Below are 26219 nucleotides of genomic sequence, written 5' to 3'. Positions count from 1 at the left end.
TATTATTATTATTGTTGTTGTTGTTGTTGTTATTATTACCATTATTATTGTTGTTGTTGTGAATATAATAATATTAATAATTGTTATTATTATTATTATTATTACCATGATTATTATTATTTCCAGAGAAACTAATCACAGAGGAACGTAAGCAGAAGGAGCAGTGACACTTCAGGCCTCTGGACTGTGCGGAAATCCTCAGTGCTCTCCTTGAACTAATGGTCACTGCCTGTTTCAAAGGCGAGGCCATCAAATCACAGAGGCAGATTAACAACTACGGGCAAGTAAGCACGGAGCAGAACGGACCAGAACAAAGCCATACGTCAAAGACAAAGGGCTGTGCAACAGTAATCATGAAGAAATGTAGCTGGAGGTTTTGTTCTGTCCTGCCCTTAACATCCTAATAAAAGCACTATAGCCCCACAAAATTCCACAGTTGCACTATCTTGGGTATTTTCGCAGGAACCTGAATGCAGCACAGAGAAATACACATGCTACGAACACATTCAGAAATTATGCCCGGATTACTTGCAGCTGTTATTCACCATCACAAGATGTCACTAAAATGTTGTCAAGCACATAAAGTTCTTGTACTAATTAATCACTTAAAGGAATAGTTCACCCATTTTGAAATAGCTGATATTATTTCACAGACCCCATAAGCAGTATGTGGGGCAGTATTGATGCCTCCTGACACCCTCCTCACATTGTTCTGGCTGTACTGGATCCTGGCTTCTTAGCCCCGATGCTATCTATTAGCCTGCTGCAATCGTTTACATTTTCCGGCAGTTAGCTTTCTTTAAAATTAACCACCTAAATCCACAAACAAACCCAATGATTTAACAGCAGCTTTACAAATGCTATTATTGTTGTGATTACCAAGTGCAATGGATGATATTTTTGCTCAAATTACTGTTTATGATTATTCCGTGGCTATAGTACAATGTGTTAGGCTGGCGGAGGTAAATAGAAAATAAGACTTCTGTTGGGGCACCCACACTTCAAAATAAAAGCACAAGATATAAAACCTCATGAAATAATAGTTGGTGTACATGACATGACAGTTGCATATGACAAAATTTGACAAAACTGTGGAAACAGTTGAAATTTGAAACTCTGCACTGAGGGTTATTTCATTTAACTCAGTTCTTGTGGGTTTATTGCCAGCAAAATAGTTTTGACATATATTTCCAATTTTTCAAGAAATAGCAACTTACAAAAAAAATGTAAGTTTTTTTTTTTTTATCTATTGTATATTGCTAAAATCAATCATCATTTTATTTCTTCTTCTTCTTCTTTTTTTTTTTTTTTTTTTTTTTTTACAATGGAATTCTATGGGGTGGATAAATCCTTTTATCCTTCCATCTCAGGGTTTATTTTACACTCATTTTGCTGTGAAAACGCTGAAATCACCAACAACTATTAAACTTCTTCACCAGCTCCAACAACACTTCACACTGCAAAGAAACATCAATTTACACGATGGGTAATGAAATCTTTCAAAAATTCCAATAGTTATCTGCCATTGCCACTTGGGGCTGCCAAGGTGCAAAGTTGTGAGGTGCAGTTTTACAACACAATGCCTGCTGAAACCAAAATTACCTTTTACATCTACAAAAAAACACAACAAACAAAACAAGTCGGCAAGAAATATCAGATCGATCCATTTTTGTATCAAACATCCAAACCTAAATGTTTAACCCAGTCAAAGACGAGAAGACAGCTTAATCCATTTTAGGAACAGTCAGCCAAGCAAGGAGAGAAAATCCAATCTGCCTGTACTGATGATGAATTGCATGGAAAGCACATTTGAAAGTGATAAAACCTTTACGTCTGTCCACACATGTTCCTGATCTGAGCAATAGTTCAGTTTTATTTGTCTAAATTGATAGGGATGTGCGATTGTAATTTAAAACCTGTCAAAATGACGTAGAAAACATAAAAAGAATATGATTTGTTTTCTTGAATTTTGTTTGACATACTTAAAGCTTGTGCACATAACTTTTGTTTCTTGCTAAGTTTGACAAATCACCATTACACACTAAGGGCCCTATCTTGTGCCACCCGCTACCCGCTGCCACTATCCGCTACCCGCAAATTGCGGATTTAGGAACTTCCGCTATCCCTAAACGGTCATTTGCGCCTGGAGGTGTGTCCGTGGGCGTGTTTCATGCGCTAGCCCTAAAATTCCTATCTTGCGCACACACTTTAGGGAAAGCGGATAGCTATCCGCTATCCCTAAAGTTTGGGCTGTTACGAGAGCACGTCCAGGCGGCTTCAATGCACGCCCCGACAGAGCCTTGCCACGCACACGGTCGGACTGATAGCGGGACGCCGCCGGAATGGACTGAGTATATTACTCATATAGACTGTTTAGAGGAAAGACTGTTTTAATTGGACACTTACGCCAGCACGTTTTATTGTTTTATCATAAGCCAGCTGTGCTATATTTTTATTTTTAATATTTTATTTGCCCAATGTACCTTGTCAATAAATTAGTTTACACATAGTTCCACCTCTGCCTCTTGTGTGTCTGTGGTGTGGCCCGGGATTTTACTCAATCAGTACAACCTTGTGACACGTCCAGTTGGACACATGTGGCTCCACCTCCCGAATTAACTCGCCTATAATATAATATATAATATGTATATAAAGCCAACTTGCTTTAGCCTCAGTAGAAGCCCTGAGAAAATCTACCTCCCTCTCTCCATCACAGGTTTAGGATTTAGGATTTAGGATTTAGGATAGCGCATCCTGCCCTTAAAGGCAATGGCACCTGGCACACTGATTGGTTTAACTGGCATAACGCCCAAAACACGCCTATGCATAATATAGCGGGTAGCGCAGGTGTTTTGCGGATAGCGGGAGGTGCACAAGATAGCAACTTTTACAGGGGAACGCCTCTTCCTAAATCCTAAATCCGCAAATAGCGGGTTTAGGGAGTCTGGCGCAAGATAGGGCCCTAAGTATCCAGTTTTTGTGCATATACAATACAGGAGGGACTGGAATAAAGTTTGCACAGAGCTAGAAGTATCTTGGCACACTGAAAAAAGGTTGATAGGAAATATTTTACAGGTCACTCTCTAAGTCTGTCTTAACTTATGGATTGATTGCTTGGTTTGGCAACATCTCTGTTAAAACCAGGAACCATTTCAGCAAAGTAATTAAGGTGGCCAACAGGATTATTTGGGAGCAGCAGTCCACATTAACAGATATCTTTGCAGAGGGCAAGGAAAATTGCACTTGATCACATCCACCCCCTAGATGAGGAATGTTGGCTGCTCCCCTTAGGAAGGAGGTTTATACTTCCCATAGCCAGGAGCGATAACTCCTTTCTTATTAGTACAATAAAGGCACAACCTGCACACTTAATGAATCTTGAGTAAATCCTGCACCAGCACTTTCCTTTGCTCACATCGTCCATAGACGTATTTAATCTCTCATTGTCCTTGTTTTTAGGATATTGTTTTTTATATATATTGTACTGCTTTTTCCTTTGAATTATCATTAACTTTTAATAGTTTAGTGTTATAACTCTTATTTATTTTGTTTTTATCGTGTTTTAACTGTTTCATATGAACTGATACTGCATGGTTTGTCTTTATGTGTGTGTGTGTGTGTGTGTGTGTGTGTGTGTGTGTGTGTGTGTGTGTGTGTGTGTGTACTGACCGGTAGGCCATAGCAAGGGCCCAGGCACTCGCAGCACAGTAGAGAGAGTCCCGAACTTTGGCCTCCTTGCAGTTGGAGCAAGTTTTGACAGGGAAAAGACCTGTGGTGGGACTCTGGTAGTTCAGGATGGTTGTCTTCACTAGAGAGAGAGAGAGAGAGAGAGAGAGAGAGAGAGAGAGAATGAGAATGACAATTGTGATGAAGAACATTCAGCATTGCTATTATTGATTAGTGATAATATTAGGACTAATAACTGATTTTCCATGAGCCACATACAAAACCTTTTTGTTGCTATACTGCACAAGCTTCACAGTAAAACTGGAGCCCCATTCAACTTTTTGCATTGTTAGTTTAACTTTAAATTTTAAAAAAAAGAACTTGAATTCTGAGTCAGTTCATTTAAAAAAAAAAAAAATCATGTGGGTGCAAACAGAACTGTCACCTATAAATTGAGGCACAAACTGAACAATGAAAAACTTTCACAGCTGTGGTATGTGTGTGTGTGTGTGTGTGTGTGGTTGGGGGGGGGGGGGGGGGGGGGGGGGGTGTAGGGTAGTAAATGTGACATCTAAAGAGGAACATATTCATTATGGAACAATCATTCAGAACTCAGAAGTAACTACATGGTCTTGTTCTTTAATTAATCAGTTTTAATTCAGCCAAATCCACATTAGTTCAATGCAATTTAACTGGAGGAATCAGCTTCAGGAAACCTTGCTGGCAAGGCTTCTCCACTCCCGAAGCGATTTTGAACAAAACACAGAATGGCAACAAATGGCTGCACGGCTGCTGCTCTGACCTCTGACCTCCCTGTGGAGGAGGGCAAAAAAAAAAGAGGATCTCCCAGTGAGGATCAATAAAGTATCAACATATATTGAATTCAGGTAAAATATACAACACTGCTTAAAGTATCCTGCAGCAGTGAGTCTTTCCAAATCATGAAACCAAGTTAACACTGGCGGTCAAAGGGGAAGTGGAGACATCGCCTGAGGAAACTTCCTGTTGGTGAGTTGGTTGAGAACTTGCATTTAAGCTGTCTGTCTGGTTCCTTTGAAAGCACACATGGTCAAACTACTACACATATAAATCTAAATTTATGCACACATACATCTTTAACAGTCATATCAGAGGAGGAGAAGGCTAGAGAAGTACTTCGATCCAAAAGAGGAGAGGTAGCTAAACGCTCAAGTGATGGAAGCACTGAGGAATAGTTGGTGCTCTTGGATCTCAGGGCATAAGGGCCGACAGAAAAGGTTAAGATGAGCCAGGTACAAAAAAAATACAGGAAGGTATACAGATAAAAAGCCTTCTTTTCACTAAGGCCACTTCATAAAAAATGCCAACATGTTTTGACCAAACACAGGTGGTCTTCATCAAGGCCTCTTACACCTAAATCGCCTGTCTAGTTCCTTGGAAAGCACACAAGGTCAAACTACTACACATATAAATCTACAATTATGCAAATGCATTCATTTTCAACAGTCTAACATATCAGAAGATGCAAAGGCTAGAGATGCACATGAGTCTTACATTAAGCTTTAGTGTGCAGTAGTCTCAGTCACAAACTTTCTCACTTGAACTCTGCAAGTGAGCTCTACGCCAATGTTAACTAGGAAAACATTTGCAAAGATATTGTTGCAGCACCTGTAGGACCTGTAGAGTTCCAACAAGTGGGAAATTTTCACTTTGCTGGACAGCTGGTTGGTCTTACAAGAGTCCAGACAATATTGTTACCCTACAAGTGGAACTAAAGCCCACTGAGCCCTGCTGGAATGAGTTACTATAGTAAATGCATCCCCTAGAAAATCCACTGTTTACAGTCCCTTAATGATTTAACTGAAACTTGGACTTTACAGCTGGTATTCACATGTGCATGTGTCCAATTGTAACCAGATAGAGCTTAACCACAAACAAAAACACAGATGTCAATACAGCCAGGATGCACTCAAGATAGACTGTGATCTGGATGTTCTGGATGCGCTGTGACCACATTAACAACAGATAAATCTTTACACAAGAATCCAACTAGGAAGAGCACACAAAACACACAGGCAGCTAAGCAGTAATAACAATAATCATAAAATGTACTTATATAAAGAGTCATACAAATAAAGTTTCCAGAGTGCTTTAGAATATTAAAAAGAAAAAAAAAAATCAAGTAGTTTATTGTTTTGTGAATTAAAAATGCAGTGCATTCCACCACTTTTTTATTGAATTAATGGGATTTTTACTTAAGGAACCCTGGGCCTTCAGTATAACCTTGCCCTCTGTGCAAAACTGTATGTATTTGATTTACTTCTTGTCCCATTCTAAGTGAGCTGCCATAACAAAGCCCATTCAAGCCTGTTGATATGATAATAAAGTATTAAATCTTGAATCTGAAGGGGGGGTCTGAAGGGGGTCTTTTATTCTCAGTTACTTGTTACTGACTGCAAGAGCAGAATAAGTTTAAATCCCTAGAGCTTACAATGTGACAAACACCCAATAGTAGTGCCAAGTAAAGTCAAATTCATCAAATATTGCTGCAGTGGGTGAAGACCGAGGTCATTTCTCTGGGAACTAGGGAGGCATTTTTCATCTGTGAGCGTGGCAGTGAGAGTTTGACTGCACTGAGCATATGAGACGAGATAAACTGAGACGACTCGAGTTCATGAAAGTTCATGCACGGCGTTAGTTAGTGAGCAGAGAACAACGGATGAAGCCTCTTAATACGAACAGATCGCAGCCCTCTACTTAATGTATGCTGAAATATTACGTACTCAAACAGAAGGCCTCCGGGAAAATGATTTATCTGTCTCTTGCTCAAACACACACACACACATACACACATAAACACACACACCCTCTCCTCCAGAGATCCCCGCACTGATGACTAATCTGTCTGGAGGGAACACTTCATTTTTCATCAGCACATTATGCCGGTGCAAATGAAGGGGACATCCATTCTGCTCTGTCGTTTGTTACAGGGAAGGAGAGAAAGACAGAGAGGAGGAGGATGATGGAGAGACAGAAATAAAGATGTGTGTTAAAACAAGAGGAAGGAGAAAAGAGGAGAGAGAGTGAGAGAGAGAGAGAGAGAGAGAGAGAGAGAGAGAGAGAGAGAGAGAGGATGCATGTGTGAATAAACAGGACGTGTGTGTGTGTGTGTGTGTGTGTGTGTGTGTGTGTGTGTGTGTGTGTGTGTGTGTGCGTGTGCGTGTGCGTGTGTGTGTGCATGCGCCTCCCTTCTGTTTTTGGGGGGAGTGTGTGTGTGTGTGTGTGTGTGTGTGTGTGTGTGTGTGTGTGTGTGTGTGTGTGTGAGTTAGTGTGTTTTGGTCAATTGAAAGCGACAGAACAGCATTAGCAGGGAGATAAAAAGGTGACGGGGTGCGTTATGCTGAATATTAATAAACCTTTCAGGTGGTTCGTTTCCAAGTAGAGAACTAATTTAACAAGCATGCACACACACATACACACACACATGGACAAACATTCATTCATTACACTGACGCACACCCAATCCTTTTCAAAAATTGTTGCTTCAATGGATTTAGCATATTTTCATGTCTTTCTGAGGACTCAACAAAGTAGTTAGAGTGTACACGAACACACACACACACACACACACACACACACACACACACACACAGTGATCCCCTCCAGACTCCTCTGGATGGCTTTCATATGTTAAGCAGTAGTAGGACAGTGCCTTTGGGTTTAGGCTAATTTTGGCTCTGGCTACATTAGTGCTGTATTCTGAAAGGGTTGTGATACATGTTGGTCATCACGCTGAGCAGCCAGCCTGCAGTTTATCATCACAACGCACATTCAGCATCACGTTCTGCTTCCTCTCTATGTGCTGCCTTACTTGCTGAAAACAGCAGTAAAGATACATAGACTCTGCTCACATTCAAGCTAAATTTGGCTGTTGCCCATCATGTTAAGCCCCTGAAACACCCAATCTCACGATTTTCATTTATCTGTGTGTAAAGGGGCTGGGTGTAGTGGAACACACGAGAGGGGTTTGGAGATTTAATTGTTATATTCACAGAATTCATTTTATGTCAGATGACTAAATAAAGTAAATGTGCAATTTATTATTGACTTTTTCTTAAATAAAGTAACAAGTGTAACTAATGCAATTAAAAAAAAAATACAATCCATGGGAACAAGTCCTCTGCAAGCTGGTCCCTGAGAGAGAGAGAGAGAGAGAGAGAGAGAGAGAAACAAAGAGATACGTAGATACATAGCTACATAGATAAAAATATAGATACAGATATGCACGCCAAACACCGACTATCTGAGCTCTGTATTGTAATGTCGTAATGTGCCACCTGACTTGTCCAAACATTTAAAAAGCATCTTAAGCATGCCAAATGTTCACTTCACTACATGGTTATTGCCCTCGACAACACATTGTTGAATCTACGCTGCTGCTGAGTTGTTGCCATAATATCTGGGGTAATAAGCCATGTGCATAATAGGTCTCTAAACAGCCACACATACAGAGCACCCTGGAAGGCTGCAGGAATGGCAGAATTGACGTTGCGCCCAGACTAGGCATGGTCCTCGAGGCTCTCATCATAATGACTTAATTTTTTTTTTTTTTTTTTTTTTTTACCAAAATAGCACACCTCGCCTCGTGTGTCCTTATCTAAATAAACCTCCCGTTTTGGTGCGCCACCCCTCCCATCCTTGTGCCAAGCCTGGTGTGCAAGGATGAAAATACCACATGAACAGGGCAAGCGTGTTTCCAGGTTAGCAAAATACCAGTTGGTCATAGCGCTGCTTTCGATGGTCTTCGCACACTCATAAGCCCCATCATGTTTTTTTCTGACAGATCGACATCCATAAAGACAGAAAACAGGATGAATATAGTAAAACGTTAATTTATTTATCAGAGGCTGTCACAGATGCCAGCCTGATTTACTTGCAGCCTCTTGCCCACCATCGCAAAAATCAGATGGGCTGCATCCAGTCTGCAAACACTAGCTGACTAGGCCTGCCCCATGGTGCAGGCGACTATGATCATATTAAGCTCTGTGGGCACGGTCACTCTGTGTCAAGAACACCATAAAGAAAAACTTAAGGTTTAGACTTCAACAGTGACATCTATCCATCACCTAACGATTGATCTAGTCAGCTATCTTTTGCAGATTAGTATTTTTCAGTAGTTTATTTTCTCAAACAATGTCTTCTTTCATATTTTGTAACTCAAGTTAGTCTGATACTATAAAGCCTAACTGTTGTAACATCCCTGAACTCAGGGTTTAGTGTATAGACTTCAGCTTCATCTTCTAAGAAACTGTAAGAAACGGCATTAGATGTGCAACATGAGCGATGAGAATGCCAAGCATTTGTTCACTTTCAGACTGCGAACCGACACAGCGCTTCCTCTGGATGCAAATCAGCTGTTGTTGGGAGTTTTCTGCCTCGTCATCCATCAAGCTAATGTCCCACTAAATCAGCAGCTAATGTCTCAGACACACAGTCTGCTCCTTTACAATGGACCATTTCACTGCACCGACAGGGTAGAAGGAACCAGGAAGAAAGAAAAACAGACTGAAAAGACAAAAAAGAGGGCAGAAACATGGAAAAAAGGCAGGTTTTTTCTGTAGAGTTGCAAGCTGACGCAACCAGAGAGAATGGGAAAATTTAAACAATGATATTTATGCCGACAAACAAAAATTCTACCAGCCGACTACAGGCTAGCTGCACAAGCTAGCAAAAGCTTGTTGCAAAGTGTGCCATATGCATATATTTTCCTTCACTGTTTTTAAAGGTACTGTATATTTCTGGTGCAGAGAGGTGCACAGAAACTCTGTAGTACCTGTAGAACTGGACTTGTATTAGCGAGTGTTAACGTTAGTTAACACAAAATGCCATTTGGAGTCGCTGACTTTTACTGTTTTATTGTGTTTTGGTTGTTTGTTTGTTTGTTTTTTAGGACTGCACTACTATCCCAACAACAAATGTGACACTGCACCACCCTGACATCAAAAATGAAGTGGTGAACTACAGCTAGCAACAGTTTGTATGGAGACAATTTTCATTTGGGATGGGCTGCTCCTTTAAGAGTAAAACACATAAAAAAGATGAGAGAACCTCCTGCTTTTCCAACAAATGAATAATTGAAAAACAAACAAAAAAATTGTCTTCTCCAGTCCTTAATCAGGGTGAGCCAGACGGAAGAGTGATAGTTGGCCTTCTGCCTCCAGTTTTATCAGGAAGCAGGCAAGTCAATGAAGGGTGACCACATTACCGCATAAATAAAAAACCATGGAGAGGAGACTGAGAGAGAGAGAGAGAGAGAGAGAGAGAGATGATAGACTGATGAACTATGCGAGGTGCAGTAAACCTTCCTGTGGTTTTCTTCTCTTGATAACGGAGAGCAAATCACTATCACAACAGCAGGAGGATTAATACCGCTGCCTTTCACTGAACTGAGGGGGGTTTACAAGAAAATCAAAAAGACAAAGCAGGAAATTGTAGCTGGTTTGATTTGTTATTCTCACCCCAACCTCAACCTCACCCCCTCCTCCCCCTCTGCCTCCTCTCTCCTTCCGGAAAACTGAGAGAAAGCAGGTATTGGCAGGCAGGTCTGGGTGGCGGCGATAACAATGCTGGCTTTGTTCCCCACTAGAATTGGATAGGCGCTTCCATCCGCCACCGAACACAACAATTAAACGAGTGCGGCATTCGACGCGGCGCCTTTCGACATATTGCAATCTGGCAGGGTCTTTTCTCCGTAAATCTGTGGCGTTTCAATGCAGCTGATGCTGGAGGCGACACTGTACCCGCTGATACCAGCAAATCAGTTCCAACTAAGAGCTGCACTTGTTAAACACCAGGCTATGATTTTGTCTTTTTCTGTTTGCACACGCGCACACACACACACACACACACACACACACACACACACACACACACACACACACACACACACACACACACACACACACCTTGCCCTGTTGCCTTCAGGACAGAGCAGGGCTGTGTCATGTCCACCAGGAGTGTGTTCATGTGAGAAAACATTGTATTTCACCCAGGTTGTAAACAGTGATTAACAATCCCTGGATCCAAATCTGGCTCAGAGCATGACATCTGTTCTCACAACGGCTTTCTCCCGCTTTTTTTTTTATTGACATATAAAAGTTTTACTGATGTGTTAAATGATGTGTAAAACTTTTAAATTTTATTTATGTTAACTATAAAGCAAATTGCATTGCACTTAATTTTCTGAAATGTGTGATATAAATAAAGTTTGATTGATTGATTGATCATGTATTATGTATGTTTCAAACCCTTAGCAGTTTGAGACTATTCTTTTAATGGAAAGTGAGTAACAAATAAAATGCATTCTATTACCTCTCCATTCATTCAATTCATAAAACAGGGTGAAACTACAGTTCAAATAAGAACAATGCAGACATCGTGCTCGGCACTGTCCCCACACACTGGCTTCAGTAAGCCCTGGCTTTTGGCAAAATAGTTCTAGTTGCGGAAATCTGCAGTAAATCCACTGCCTGGATTGGCTGATTGAATCCTAACCCAGAGCTGTGATTTGCGTGTCTTATTAGTGTTCGTGAAGCTTAATTTTGCTCTCCATTGTTCACCAGCCATGAGCAATTCTACATCAGTTATTATCTGCAACACAGAAGTGACAGCGGCGATGTGGTGAGTGACCAGGAGGCAAACAAGCACCAGAGAAACAGAAATTAATGATGTGTTCAGAGAAGCATTTATTTATGCTTTTTTCCCCTTACAACCTCTTAAATCCTGCCAGTTCCATGAGTGGGCTCCTCATTACAAATGCATGCTGTGCGCCCAAACTTTGTTCAGTCCCACAGAGCTTTACTGTAAATTGGAGGGGAGACTCCGAGGTTTCCAAAGATACCAAACATGTCTTGCTCAATTACAGGGAAATGTGCATAAAAATAACAGACATCTAAAAACTGACTATTGGATGTAATGCTTCAGCCTTAAAATCATGGCAATTTGGGGGTTGGATATTTCAGTCAATAGTGTGATGCAGCCTAACTGAGCGTTGCAACAAGCAGATATACAATATGCATGTGACAGTGTCATAAAATATGGAAAAATGTCTTTTTTAACGTTGAAGGTTCTTAACGGCAAATTTAAGGGAATCCAAGTTCAGGGGGTTAAAATACCTTAATACTTTGATGTAGTTTGATACAACTTTATGTGATGTACACTGTAATATAGCATAAAAATAAAAATGGAAAACATATTTAAGTTGGTTTCTCTATTATATCACCTTTATTTGGGTAAATCTATGATGCACATGCCTCTACTACTGGAATGCAGGTTTTTCAGTTTTTCTTTTTTCCATTTTTCCATCAATACTTCAGTGCAATAGGTGCCAATTCAAATCATGACACATTCTTTCATCTAACATTTTAGCTCACAAACTGGGCCTGGTTTCACATCACTCGCCTTGAACTGACCCTAAAGGGTTGGAAGTTGCACCACGGGGTGAATGACTGAATTTCTCCAAGCTCTGTCAGGTGAGTTTTTTGTTCCTCAGCAGCAGAAATCCTGATATGTGATTTCTGAAGCAGTCCTAATCTTTTGGGACAGCATCCTGAGCCACACTGAATACTGAAACATGACAGCCATGCATAAAAAGGGGTGAGATGCCGCTCTGCCTGCTGCACTCTGCAACAACGCTTTATCCTGCTCAGAAAAAAACGATACTGTCCAGCTGAGTCACCTAAACTGTCCACTAGGGCTGCATGATATGGTTTAAAAATCATCACCATCACCATCACCAGCTCTCGGCCAGGAAAACTGGATCAGCACTGGCACTGACTCTTTGCTGGTCTGCAACAAAGAACCAACAAAGAACTGGGGAGGAGGTATCGATCAGATCAGCTTTTCTAACAGCTGAGTCGAGATGTAAAATGTCAATAAAAAGCCAATTCAACCAAAACAGTTGTCAGGCTATTTATCAGGCTATATAGCAAACCTATTTTATTTCAACCCCCACTTACTGAAATATTATATTAACCTCTGACACATACAGTGTTTTACTTGACATCTACCCTACACCTCAAAGCAATATGAAGTTCAAAATATGTATACAACTACAGCCTAGAGGCTTTTCAATACAAAGTTGTCATACAGACATTTCACAGACACAGGTATGCAAAAAAATAAACTTTTTAGTGAAACTCAAACTCTTTCAGTTCACTGTGTTTTCTAGTAGTTCTTCTAGTTTTCTATTGTTACTTTTCATTTCACTGATCTCCTTGTAGTTCACTGTTCCCTTTGTGGTTGACTGGTTATCACCCAATTCTGTGTTTCACCTTGTTAGTCAACTTCACTCCAACTCATTACCACCAATTTTACTCATATTTTTGGAATGTATGGTCAATAGACATCATTTACATAAAATTATACCTCATTTTTGAGTATCACAGGAGGGGAGAAATTGAAAAAAAATATCCATAATTCAATACAAGTAGTGATAATCAATTTTATTTGAAGTGAGTGTAACAGAGAACCATCTGCCATTTTCAGGCAGTTATATGGAAGAAAATCAAATTTAAAATATAAAAGAAAAGTGAACACGGGTCAATTTGACTCACAGAATGGTTAGAATGGTTAACAATCCATTTAGCCAAAGCTTCCAAACACATGTTGTCTTCGATCATTGGGCTTACAGTGGCAGATGAAGACGGACTACTGACTAACTAGCTAACCACCTGTGACGCGCAACGCTTTTTCTTCCCTTTTTTTTTCACCAGTGAGCAAGTCCAGGCGCTGTTTACAACCACATGGAGTGACAGCGGGGACGGCCAATCACACATTAGCAAGAAACGGCAGAGCCAATCGAAGAGCTTGTGGGCGGTCTCAAGGGAAACAGGATTCAGCTTGAGCGGCCGTTTTCCGCTGGGTCCTAGTGCATGACCTGTCTCCATTTAATATAGCGTAACATTGTTTTTGGACGGTAAAAACTGCAGGGGACCAAAACTGCCTTTTGAAAAAGTGGAGGGGACATGGCCCCCCCACCCCCCACCCCCCCAAATTACGTCCGTGCCGTTAAGTAATCCATTCTGCAAGTTATATGTTAACAGGTGAAGTTTGAAAGTCAGCGTTGATTCAGTGGCTCCAACCATGAATACCCCAACTGTTGTAGGCTGGGGTAAGCCAGTTTTCTAAGCACATGGACTCTTCATCCCATCCCTCTCGACATTCACCCTTTCACACACATGGATAACTGGGAGCTGCCCAGTACAGCCACAGTCACAGTGTGCTGCTCTTCAGCTCTGAGCAGCTCCAGTCCAACAGTTACAGAGGTTTGGTGCCTTGCGCAAGAGCAACTTCACTCTAACTCCTAAGCGATTACGGAGATGTTTTTCAGAGCTTTACTCCACTGAGGACCCATCAGTGCGGTTGCATTTACAAGTGAATTGCACTTACCGGCATTGTAGTAGCGGTCCAGTTTCTCCCATAGTGGCTCATCCTCCCGCTGGAGAATGGACAGTTTGAGAGGTTCGTAGATGGAGCCTGAGGAGGGAAACAGATCTGAATCTGAATACTGGCTGGATAATACTGAAAATGCACTATCACAATGATAAGCTACACCCTATATACAATCCATGTTTCAATTTTCTCAATGATCCTTAAAAAACCCTTTAAAATCCATCTTCATCTACTCTCGTCCCTTTCATCTCATCTGATCTGAATTTATGAACCTTCATCAGGAACGGATCATAACTTTCAACTGGATTCACTTGGTTCATCTATTTCATGGAGAGGAAATTATCTTATTATCTGGTCCTGATTTTTTTCGACAATAGATGTTAGGTTTGGCTAATAATTCAACATTATGGTCTCTCAGAAATCTTTCATCATAGTGATAATCTGGTGATTTTGAGATATCATGACACAATTCTACAGTTTAAACTGATGATAACAAGCAGTTTTATTTAAAATAATTATTCTGAAATTAGGCACAAGACATTTGAATGAATATTATATTGAAATTTTAGAGCTTTGTTTGACACCACACCTGACATTACCATTTAGGTAATTAACATGAGATATTTAATATTTGTTGCCATGATGCAAATTTGCACAACAGGCTTTACAGAACATTTCCAATAATACACACATAACTTTCCTGCTCATTCTGTCCTGTAAATCATTCTCTGACATTAAACAGCTCCATTAAATCTATAAATATTACATTTTCATGCTGATTCATTCTCAGTTTTCTCAGTCGATACAGCTGACTTTAAAAGACATCCTGCATTGAGCAACATCATCAAACTTGTTGATATCTATAAAATGGATCAACCAATCTTCTGTTTCTCAAGACAAAAAATACAGAGCAGAGACAAAAAAAGAAAAAAAAAAAGTCAAAAGTCATGCCATCACAGTAAATTATGTTGTTCAGCTTATGTTTAGTCACTGCAGAGTCACCGCCACATGAAGGACTCGGCACACAAAGCCAAACTCAACCCCAGAACTCCAATTCAAATGGTAATGGGACTTGCCAGAAGATATTTCCTATCATTTTCTTCTGAGCTGAGAAAGCAAGAGTCTGAAGGAAACCCCATCTGTTGGACTCCCTCTATTTTCAGACACTTTTCACTTTGGTGAGATTTGCATTTTAATGGCTTCGACCTTTGGGTCAATACCACAGGTACTGAGAAATTCACATTCTGACTAAAATTAGCATAATTTCCATCAGCTTAAAAGTTGCTGGGGACAAAGCCAATCCATCTCTTTTTAAAGATAATACTTTAAAAGAACACAGTGGTAGTCCAATATCCCAATTTTAATTCTGAACGTGAGAACAGACAACTGTGGCTTGTCGGTGTTTAGCTGCTTTGAAATGATATTATGACAGACTTCACGGACTGAATTCACCGACTTCATTCACTACATTTTCTGTGGCAGACATATAGTTAATACAGAGGACGTTCACTGTGTGTGCTCGTGACTACTGTGCATTACTTTTCATTCACTGCTGAACCTTTCATATATTCTCATCCAGCCAGACCCTATTATCATTTTCATATTTATATGAAAGAAAAATTGAGTTTTCAAAGTAAGGTCCGAGAACCCCCTAGGGGACCCTGAGGGGCTTCTAGGGGGTCCTCAGCAAACTGAGGAATAAATTAATTTCACTACATTTAAATTCATTATTATTCAATACGTTATTACAATACAAAATGTATGGGTGTTTATTATAACTTCATGTTTTCATCTAACCACTTTGACTCTATTCACCAATGTTCAAGCATGATATTAAAAAAAATAAATAAATAAATAAATAAAATACTTGAGACAAAGTAAAACATCCTGGTGTAAAATTCCTTCAAATGGAGATCCAGCACTTAATGACAGTCAACTTGGGGCTCCAGAACATGAAAAATTTTGAAAAACCCTGAAATATACTGTCCTCCTGGGTTCACTATCAAGTATTCTGATTACCAGTAGGGCTGCAACAAATGTTTCCTTTTGTATTTATAATAATGTGAACAGAGGAAAGGAAGACAATTTTAGCATCTAAGTCATGGTGATCTTTCTTCTTTCTCCTCTGTAGCACTTTGAGATTGTTAAATGTAAAGTGCGTTACAAATAAAATTTATTATCATTATTATTATTATTATTATTATTATTAAGTTGGAATCAGCACATATATATAAGATTAAACAATTGATTACTGGAATTATAGTAGTTTTTTTTTTCTGACAATTGACTTACTGCTTAATTATTTTGGCATTAATTAACACAACTAAAGTCACATGAGAGCTATCCAAAGTGAGACTTTTAGCTACATTTTGATAGTAGTTTGCGAGTGACAAAATGCGCACAGACTAACATGATAGTCTGAGTTTGGATGATGCTAAACAGGATGAGTCCAGCTGCCCGGCAGATTTTCCTTCAGTCATTAGATGTCAATCACATTCATTTTAAGAGAAGGGTTAGGGTTGTGAATGCTTTCTACTTGGCTCTCCCACCACCACTTACCATATCTTCGAGGTTTCTGGCGCGGATTGGCAACCTCAGCCACTGAACTGGCCATTCTCATAAGTGGAAGTTAAGGTCAATCGTCCAACTCAGCTAAATTAAAAATCTACAGCAATTCACAGGAGGGAGTTAGTAGCACAGAGTTAGATTACACACATGCACAAATCAGCCATGAATTACACTGAGATGATAGAAATTACTGAAAAGAAGAGAGGAAGTACAATGTATCATATTTGTAATGGAAGTTATTTAAAGACTGCAGAAACACAGCATAATTATGAATAACTACATGGATGAAATTGTGAAATTTGTGACTGCAGCAGAATAAATGAATCACTAGATTAGGACATCAAGAGCTCCACATCAACAAAATACGACAGTGTCAGGGAGCGATGTGAAAGTAAACACCACTAAACACATGAAAACTCCCAAGACTCAAGGTCTGTTTTTTGTGGAATTAAACTTTTACATTTTTCCAGATTTACTGAAGTTTGTTTCCAACCATAAAACCCATCCATACCCACACAGGAACTGCACACTGTGTTGACTTGGTGGCTCAAACAGATTAGCATTATGCTAATTATTACAATTCTGGATGATTATTCAGATTTCACACACAGGCCAAAAGTAGTCTTCTGACATAATCTGACATAATAATTGTTTGATAGATAATTATTGATATCTACTGAAATAACATTTTTTAGCACAGTACAATTTTTGACCATCTCACCCAGCCCTTTACATTACGCTGTCTTAATTTTTTATTTATTTTGATGTTTATTTATTTATTTGTTTAATGTTAGGACTGTATATTGGATTCACTCATATCACATATAATAAAACCACACTGGAATAACGACTTTCTCTGTTGAAACATAACTTGCTGCCTCTTGCAATTACCTAATTGGAATTATTTGAACAAATTCTGATCATGTTAGACACTTTTAGAGGAATTATGTTATGGAATCTAGATTAAGCATATGAAAAAAAGTATCTGGTCAGTATTAAAAGCCATCAGTTACAAGTAGGCCAGCCCACTGTGACCAAATGATAATTCACTACAACATGCCTAAAGATATACAGTATGTCTATCATGTCTGTAATACTTAACAGTGAATTTAGAGTGAAGTGGATGTCCCCCCCCCCCCCCCCCCCCCTCCCCCCTGTAAATTTATATAGCAACTAGCTGCTCAGTAGTGGTTTCTGCGAAGTTATGGTCATTTAGGGTTTTTTTTTTTTTTTAATCCTTACAATATTCCCACACGGCTCCCATGGCATTTTATATATAGTTTAGACTTTTGCCATGTGTCTTGGTACGTTGTGATGTACTCAAATATACATCACAGGTTATATTTTCCTTTTCCAGCCAAGGGATTAACTTCCAGTGCAATGAATGACACAGTGTGCCATCTTCTTATTAATAAGAGGCCAACCTGGGCCTCACTGATATGAGTTTATCTCAAAACAGCACACAGTATACAGTACATACATGGCATTACAGTTTAAATGGGATGCAACGGCAAAACGAGACCTTGTGAGAGGATCTTAAAATAGCTGCAGAGGTACAGCTCTGACCTTTTCATGCTCTCTGCACTACTGTAAGTTACACCAATTAAATGGGCAGATCAACTCAGATAAAACGGATTCACGCTCAAACAGTCACACAGAAGGCGTGTGCACAATCACAGCGGTCGTGCGTGTCACACCGCCGCACAATGTCATGCAAAGGCTCGAGTCAAACCTGATCTTTTTGATCGGGCTTTGAATTCCAGGAGTTTCCAGCCGACATCTGCCAAGCTCGCCATGTTTACAATCAGCCGTCAGAATGTCAATTTTACCATAATATAATGCAGAACTACCGGTTCGTATTTTCAAAACAAAAGCCTTCCTAACGGCTATGTATGCTGTCGTGCAGAACTAGACATAGAATCAGAAATGCTGTATTGAATCTCCGAGGGGAAATTGGGCCAGCTTCAGTGGCTCAAATTCCCCAAAACTGTGGGAACTGTATATTAATCATAGTTGTACATTGTGATAATTAAAGTTCAATCTGCTGTGAAAGGCAAGACAGACCAACAACAGCCATTTAAGAGCCATAGTTTCACTCCATTTTGCACAGAAATGACTCAGTTGTTATTGTGTTCAACGCATACTTTTTGAAACTGAAAACTGCATTACTTTATAGGAGGGACATTTTTATGCTCTTATTCTGAAGGCAAAACCACATAACTTGTGCGCACTCTCTCTAACTTTACGTTTCACCCCGCAACTGTCAAATACCACCACCCACAGCACGACATTGCCGCAAAGAAGGAAGCATTGACATATCGTTAATATATTTACACTCAATTAAAATAATACGCTGTAATCTTTTGCTTTATAACGAGCCTGATAAAATACGTTTTCAACATAGGCAACTTTTACAGATAACTCTCAGTTTTTAAAGTGGCGGACAATCATATGGAGCTGTCACCGCCGCCGTAAAGCGACAAGCCGTATTTCAGTTTGTGTTGTTGTGGAGAGCTACACTGACAGAAGGATGTGGATATTTAATGTGAATGTTTTAGTATTTTTGATATGTTTTGTGGGACCGTACGAGACATTAGCCCTTCAGGATGTAACGGCCGACCTGTTCGGGACGGAAAACTTCGGCACGGTGGCGGCGTTTGGAGATTTTAACTCGGATAAACAGACAGACATCTTCATCATCAGAGAGCGTGAGGCTTCATTTGCTTCTTTGTGGAATTATTTACAAATTTAGCAATAACAGTTCAGTAATAATGCTAGTTTGCTATAACAAAAATACTAACTGCTGACCTGTAGTGCATGTTAGCTGGTGCTAAAGTGCTCAGTTTTCATTGTCCATTGGTAAATCCCGTTACTTTTCCAATTAACTGATGAATCACTTAGCTAGTCTTAAAAGCTGCTAATTAAAGCCAAAGTCTCACAGGAAGTCAGCAGAGCCCAAAATGATGTCTTCAAAATGCTTAGTCACACCAGCAGGTACTGCAGCAGCGGCTGTGTTAGAAAATACTTGCAATATAGTATGAAAAAACCCTCACTTTTATGTGGCTGGTGCGGATCTATTTTCTGCTTCCGCCAGTGGCAGTACACCTGTATAACACCTGTATCTGATTACCTGCCAGTTTAGGTTTGTATGGAGCAACAGCGACGAAACAGTTATTCCCTCAGATTTTCGAAATATGGCTCCGAAGTTAGGCTACATTTTGACGAGGCAAAAACTGGCATTGCTAATTTCAAAGGGGTCCCTTGACGTCTGAACTCCAGATATCTGAATAAAAATGGATTTTATGGGCGCCCACTGGTCTCCTCTTTGTAGACTTCCCACCTCGTGCCAATCCCATGCAGTTTGTGGGCAAAAATCATGCAGGTTTGCGCATGATATACAAATCTGACGTTTTGGCCCATTCTAAAATGGTGTATTTGTGCATACTGGGGTCTAAACAGTCTTGGAGTTGCATAAATTGGTTTTGACTGGAAAGCTGAGACTCCTGTGGATTCAACGATCCCACTTTTATTAATATGTGGTAATGTTAGCCCCCATAGTAGCCATTTCACTGTAGTGAGACTAGTTGTTGAAATTTGATGTCACTGTGGCCTTTAGGATCGTCACAGCTTCATGAAACTTAACACAAACTTCAGGGTAACTAAAGAAAAAAAAAAATACCATAAAACGTAATCTCGAATTGCAATACTTGTAGAATAGCAATACATATCGAATCAGCACCCAAGTATCGTGGTAGCATTGCATCAGGAGATAAGCATATAGTCCCAAACCTAGAGCTTATTTTATTGTATGATAATATGAACAGAGGGAAAAAATAGACAGTCATAATAACATTTTAGTGTCATGTGAAATAAGCTGTGTATGAACATGCTGTTATTTGACTAGCAGGGAATTAATATAAACTTTTTGCATATTTTTTTATGCATAAAGTTACAATGTTACAATGGATACTATTTCACATAGTCCAGTGACATTCATGCACTAGGCCTTCTTGCACATAACCTTTACTATATAGGCTATATGCTACCTTAGCTATAATAGTAATACATTATCATTTATTATTATTTACCATCACTAAACCATAAAGCAGTGGTTACCTTAAGACACACTTTACATTATCTCTGTTCTATTGTTTTGTATTTCCAGTGGTGACATGACTGTCCTTCTGTTTCAGAGTCTGAAGTGGTGATATTCTTGGCTGACTTGAAAACACCTTACTTCAAGCCAAAAGTGCACATCAACCTTTTACCAAGGTGAACCTCAAGTTTTTATTACTCTTTCAATCAAATACATACATCGTTACTGTTTTTTTGGTTAAGGATGTGTTGTAACTTACCTGGTGATCATGCTTTACTCAACTTGTGTTTAGGGAATAGTTAAGCAATGTAGCAGAATAACTGTCTTGAGTAGAATGTCATTTGACTGTGCCATTTGCTTCTCGTGTCAGTGATCACACCATCACCAGCGTGGTTCCTGGAGATTACGATGGAGACTCTCAGATGGATGTACTGCTCACCACTCAGCTCAAGTCCAAGGACACAACTGTGTTCATCTTCTGGGGGAACAACCAGACGCTGGGTAATGTTTATGGACCATGACCGTTATGGTAGTGGCGTGGGGGGTGGGGTGGGGGGGTGGCTGGGGTGACCGTGAGTACTGCTGATAGACTGTCTTTAATAAAAGTCAAACCTTAATCTATACAGCCTGTCATACTATACTTTTACAGCATAAAAGTTTAGTTTGTGAGGAGCCTCTCTGGTTCAGCACTGTCGGGCTGTAGGAAAAACTTGGGCTCATTTATTTAGCCTAGAATTTAGATACAGCTAATGAGATGTTGTAAAGCCCTGTGGAACTAAGTAAATAACATTAATTGCTGTGGTTAGTCAGTTGATTTCCACTTTAGTCAATCAGTAAAATTCACTCGTATAGTGTAGTGTAGTGTAAATACAGTCTTGCAGCTTGGATAAAAGCAGCCATGGAATAGCATTTACACTATGTTAGTGTATATCTAGAGAGTGGGCTCCAGTTTGGAAATAAAGCAGTAGCCAGAAAGCTCAAATGGGACTTGTCAAGACAAAGACCAACACAGCAGTTATATGCATTTTGTTGCAGTAAAATGACTCCTGGCAATGGGAGACTCATCAGTGTGGGTCTTCTTTCCACCATACAATTTACAGCCAGCCTGTTGTTATTGCCTGGTTTGAGGTTTCTAAATTTCTTACGCTGTGCAAGAATAAGCTCCTCTGCTGCCCTCCTCTTCAACCTGTCACAACTTCAGCTTCATTCAAGTGTCTCTGAAACTGCACATTCTGCATGTAAACATGTCCAAATTTCACATCAGTCGTGCGAGTGCCTCTCGCTGCAATTAGAAACGAAACCACAGAAACAGCTCATTCTGACATATATTGCCCAAATTTTCTACTGGGATTTCACTCATTCTGACTGAAAGTCAGCAGCTTCACCTAACCCTAACGTGAAACCTAAAGCAGGACTGCCTCTGTGTGTTTGCAAATGGCGTTTGTACTGTCCACACTGTCTTGTGGTTAGAAATCACAGCATTCATTTAAAAGTCATGTGAGTCAAAGCACAAGTGCAGTCAGTGGTCTAAGTTCACTGCTCTATCTCAGGTGCATGTACCTGTTTTGCAAGAGCCTGGTGTTAATTGTGCAAGATTTAATCAGGGTACCCACACTGGAAGAGTGATGTGCGATTGAGCAGCACCTGTAAAATTTGCACATACAGTGTCCTGATCAGAGGCTGCCGTGGAACAACATACCTGCTTCCTACTGATGGCTATTTAATCAGCTAGAAGAGAAGGCCCTCCTACATTATACTCGTAGTTGCTGATGACAGATATTGCTAAAATCAGCCCTTAATTTAGCTGAGTACACATTGTCCCTTCAAAAATGATTGCCTTAATTGCATTAAAATTTCATATGTGGATATAAGTGTGTTTGAGGAATTTATATAACAGGAAACAACTTCAATAATGAATAAAACCTTGTGAGCACAGTTTGACCATGGAGTGAATAACAGCTCTGTGATAGTCTGTGGTTTGTTTTGCCAGAGCCAGCATTAGTCAAAGGCTTTTAATTCTGCGCATTTTCCACAGATATGGATGGGCGGCTGGAGTTGAACAAAACCTTTGAAGATCAACCTCTTGTTATGGAGTAAGTAGCAATTTGAATGGTAGTTTTTATGTGTTTACACAAACCTTTAGTGGTATGTTTACTTTGGATGTTATACTTATGACATGAATGTAGGGCAAAATATTTTATCTTTAGTTTTGTTATTTGGCTCCATTCTGTATTTCACTGCAGACCTTGCCAAGCTTGTGCACCATTTTGGAAGCTCAAATGAAATCTGTTGATTTATGAATTCATAAATAAATTCATAAATAAATAAATAAGTAAAATAAAATCTTGCCCACAGTTATAATGGAGACATGATCCCAGACATCTTTGGTGTCATCAAGGGCTCATCTACACCTTCAGCTGAAGTCTGTTATCTCACCAAACGGTAAGCAGAATGCCATAATGTCATCATGATCAATTTTGGCAATATTTTTTCATGGGTTCATGTTCATTACTGCTGCTTTTGGGGAGCTGTAAACTGAAGCACTTCATATTATCACTGCCCTGTCAACTATCAGAGGGGACGTGCTGTTGAAATTTGGATAGTTGTCTTTGACCTGTTATGTTTTTTTCCCCTCAGGAACCCAGTGTGGCAGAATGCTCTGAGCCCGCCTGTCAACATGCACATCCCTCACTCCAACGCTTTTATCGACCTCAACAAGGACTTCACCGCTGGTGAGTCAGTCAAGTTTGAGCAATGTCTGACCATGAGTGAAAAAAAAAAAAAAAACCTTGCTTGGCTGAGAGCACATGGCAGCATCCTCAGGGCAGCCACACATCCCTGCTGTCTGCTGAAAACCTGCGCTAGATTTATATTGCCCAAATTTTCTACTGGGAATTTCAGTTTGCATGACCATTCCGTTGCACATTTACAAGAATAAGGTCACTTTTCTCCAAGATCTGCATAAAGTGGAATGCAGCAAAAGTTCTTGTTCCTTCACTGGGAGTTGTTGGAAGGCTTTTTGGCAACTGCAGGAAATCACTTACTGGTGTAAATTTGAGGAAAGTGAGATGAAAACTGGGTACACCAAACAAGTAAATGACAACACTTCATTAGAAAATAATTCAAGGAATACAATGATCCCAGATTACAGATACTTAACAGAGTGTCTAAATGGGTATTTTTCCTTTTGAAGCTTTAATTAAAGCAAAATAACACAGTGCTGTTCTGATGTTAGTTGTATGAACTGCCCAGGAGTGGCTCAACAAATTTCATGTTGTGCAGTGGTAATTAAGGCATTTTATTGTAAAGGCATTATAAAACTTATCTTATACACATGCGTATAGCATATCTAACAATACATGTATGACCCGTTCAGTATGAGGCTTCCCTTTTGGTATGCATCACAAACCAAAATAATATTGTCAATGCCACTTAAAAAAAAAAAAAAAAAAAAAAAAAAAAAAACAAAGTTCTATAAAGAGAATGGAACCACGGTGCCCAGCAAGGCAGCCAACACAACGCAACAGGCAGTGTGCTGTGAGCCTCTCCAATCCCCAAAGAAAAACACTCCAGGACAGCTCCAGTGAAGCACGTTCAGAGATGCTAAACTAGCTTGTTGCAATATGGCTAGTAATACCATCACCATACCACAGATAGAGAATCCTTCAGTAACCAACAGGTCTGGCGATTCAAGCCACTTTGGTTTCCCTGCCAATCATGAGGGAGATTGCAAGAGACTGGTGGATAAAGAGCAACACAATATTGTGTCTGCTACATGAGATTAGGTTTCACCAGTGGGAATATTCAAACATTTCAACTCAACTAATTGTAACTCTAACCCTAACCATAGACATAAAGCTGCCTAACTATAATGGCACATTAGCTTACCACTGAATGGGAAGTCATTGCCATAGTCATCATCACCATCAGCAAATAGACCATACTTTATCATGTTAGTTTTAATAAAGAGCTGTTAGTGTTTTTGTTTTATATGCTGCTAAGAAGACACCCCAGAAGATTAGTCAGGTATAGCTTCATCATTGTTCACACTAAAAAAATAAATAAGATCATACTTAATTATGTTTTAATGAATTAAAGGAAATTTCTCTAGCACTCATACTTTTTGGCTATATTGACAATTTCCCTAACCGTGACACCTCTGTTTTTTATTGAACCAAACCGTGAATTTTGTGCACTGTTACAACCCTAATTATTATAGATATATATTACTATTGTAGATACTTATATGTATCTAATGTAACTAATCTTGTTTGGTTCTATAGCTCGCAGTAGTTTACCATTACACTAGCAAGTAGAAATTTCTCAAGAAATTTCTCAAGCTCTGTCCTTTTTGGTCTTTTCAGACTTGTACCTTCATGCAGCCTGATCTCCTCCTGCATGTCAAACAATAAACTAGGCCTAAATATAGAAAACGGTTAAGTTTTCAAATGCTGCCTGCTACGTTTCAGGCCTTTCATAGTTTCTCTTGGCTTCCAGACAAAAGCTGACTGCTGTTCTTGCTTGCCACATTTACAAAACTATCACCTGTAATAGAAATAACCTATTTCTATGCTTTAATTCCTAATGTTCAAGTTTATCAAGTTTCTCTTAGAGAGCTACAGGCGCCAAATAAGAGATCGAAACATACATTTAAGTCTGCCAATTTTCAAGTTGACTAAGAGAGAGAGGAGTTTCTATTTTCTTCACCAGTGAATGGAGAAATCAGCTCACCCTTGTTTTACGGCGTCTTCTTCCTCTCTGTCTGCCCACTAAGTGCAGCACTGTCACTTAGACTTAACAGAGGATTTTACTTATTTATTTATTTTCCCCCCGCTTGAAACTAATCCATGTATTTAAGGTAATCAGAGAGGATTTTGTTGTGTCCTACCCACGGCAGGTATCTTTTCATGATGTGTGGTCTTTGTGTTCCCAGGTTGTCGCAATTTCACCCGAGCAGATTTGAATTCTCATTTAATCTGTTTGGGGATTAGCAGAAAGTCAATAAACTTTTGATGGCTCTAAAGTCTCCTGGAGAATGTGACGGGCTCTTCCAGGCTGCTAAACTGTTAGCTACATTTTAGGTAAACACCTTATGTCCCATGGGTGTGTTTGGGCTTGTTTTATTCGGAATTGGATTGCTTTGTGTGTTTGTAGTGCTGCAGCAGTTTGCTGCAACACACCAGTCAGTCAGTTTGAGTGACGGCCAGCTGCCTGCCTGTCTGCCTGCCAGCCAGCCTGCTTGTCTTTCACTGTCTCAAGGGGCCGTGTAGAGCACAGAGCAGACCTTTTTTGTTGTTTTTTTTGTTTTTAATAGACTAGACCGGTTACACAGACACACACGCACACACACACACACACACACACACACACACACACACACACACACACACACACATGCACACACACACGCAGGCACACACACACACACACACACACACACACACACACACACACCGTG

General features: G+C 39.8%; 2 protein-coding genes across 4 annotated transcripts in view; one reads left to right on the top strand and one right to left on the bottom strand.

The window, feature by feature from the left end:
• Positions 1-19493, bottom strand: part of phkb (phosphorylase kinase, beta) — a 146252-nt gene extending 126759 nt beyond the window's left edge. Inside the window, exons 1-4 of one of the 3 annotated variants that reach the window (XM_030077121.1) lie at positions 19474-19493; positions 16657-16762; positions 14095-14181; positions 3670-3808 (exon numbers count right to left, since the gene is read on the bottom strand). In XM_030077121.1, coding sequence (XP_029932981.1) covers positions 3670-3808; positions 14095-14181; positions 16657-16717 — 287 coding nt within the window. In that variant the 5' untranslated portion in view covers positions 16718-16762; positions 19474-19493. Of the gene's footprint in view, positions 1-3669; positions 3809-14094; positions 14182-16656; positions 16763-18397; positions 18475-19473 lie in introns of those variants that run through there. The other 2 variants (XM_030077130.1, XM_030077138.1) reach the window with 2 other exon arrangements.
• The window catches only part of itfg1 (integrin alpha FG-GAP repeat containing 1), a 198586-nt gene continuing 191334 nt past the window's right edge, over positions 18968-26219 (top strand). Inside the window, exons 1-6 of the mRNA XM_030077151.1 lie at positions 18968-19373; positions 20859-20937; positions 21132-21262; positions 22797-22854; positions 23117-23203; positions 23399-23493. Coding sequence (XP_029933011.1) covers positions 19196-19373; positions 20859-20937; positions 21132-21262; positions 22797-22854; positions 23117-23203; positions 23399-23493 — 628 coding nt within the window. The 5' untranslated portion in view covers positions 18968-19195. The remainder of the gene's footprint in view (positions 19374-20858; positions 20938-21131; positions 21263-22796; positions 22855-23116; positions 23204-23398; positions 23494-26219) is intronic.

This window comes from Myripristis murdjan, chromosome 3, assembly GCF_902150065.1.
Source record: "Myripristis murdjan chromosome 3, fMyrMur1.1, whole genome shotgun sequence".
Taxonomy (NCBI): Eukaryota; Metazoa; Chordata; class Actinopteri; order Holocentriformes; family Holocentridae; genus Myripristis; species Myripristis murdjan.
The sequence above is the reverse complement of the archived record's forward strand: the minus strand, read 5'-3'. Positions and strand labels throughout refer to the sequence as shown.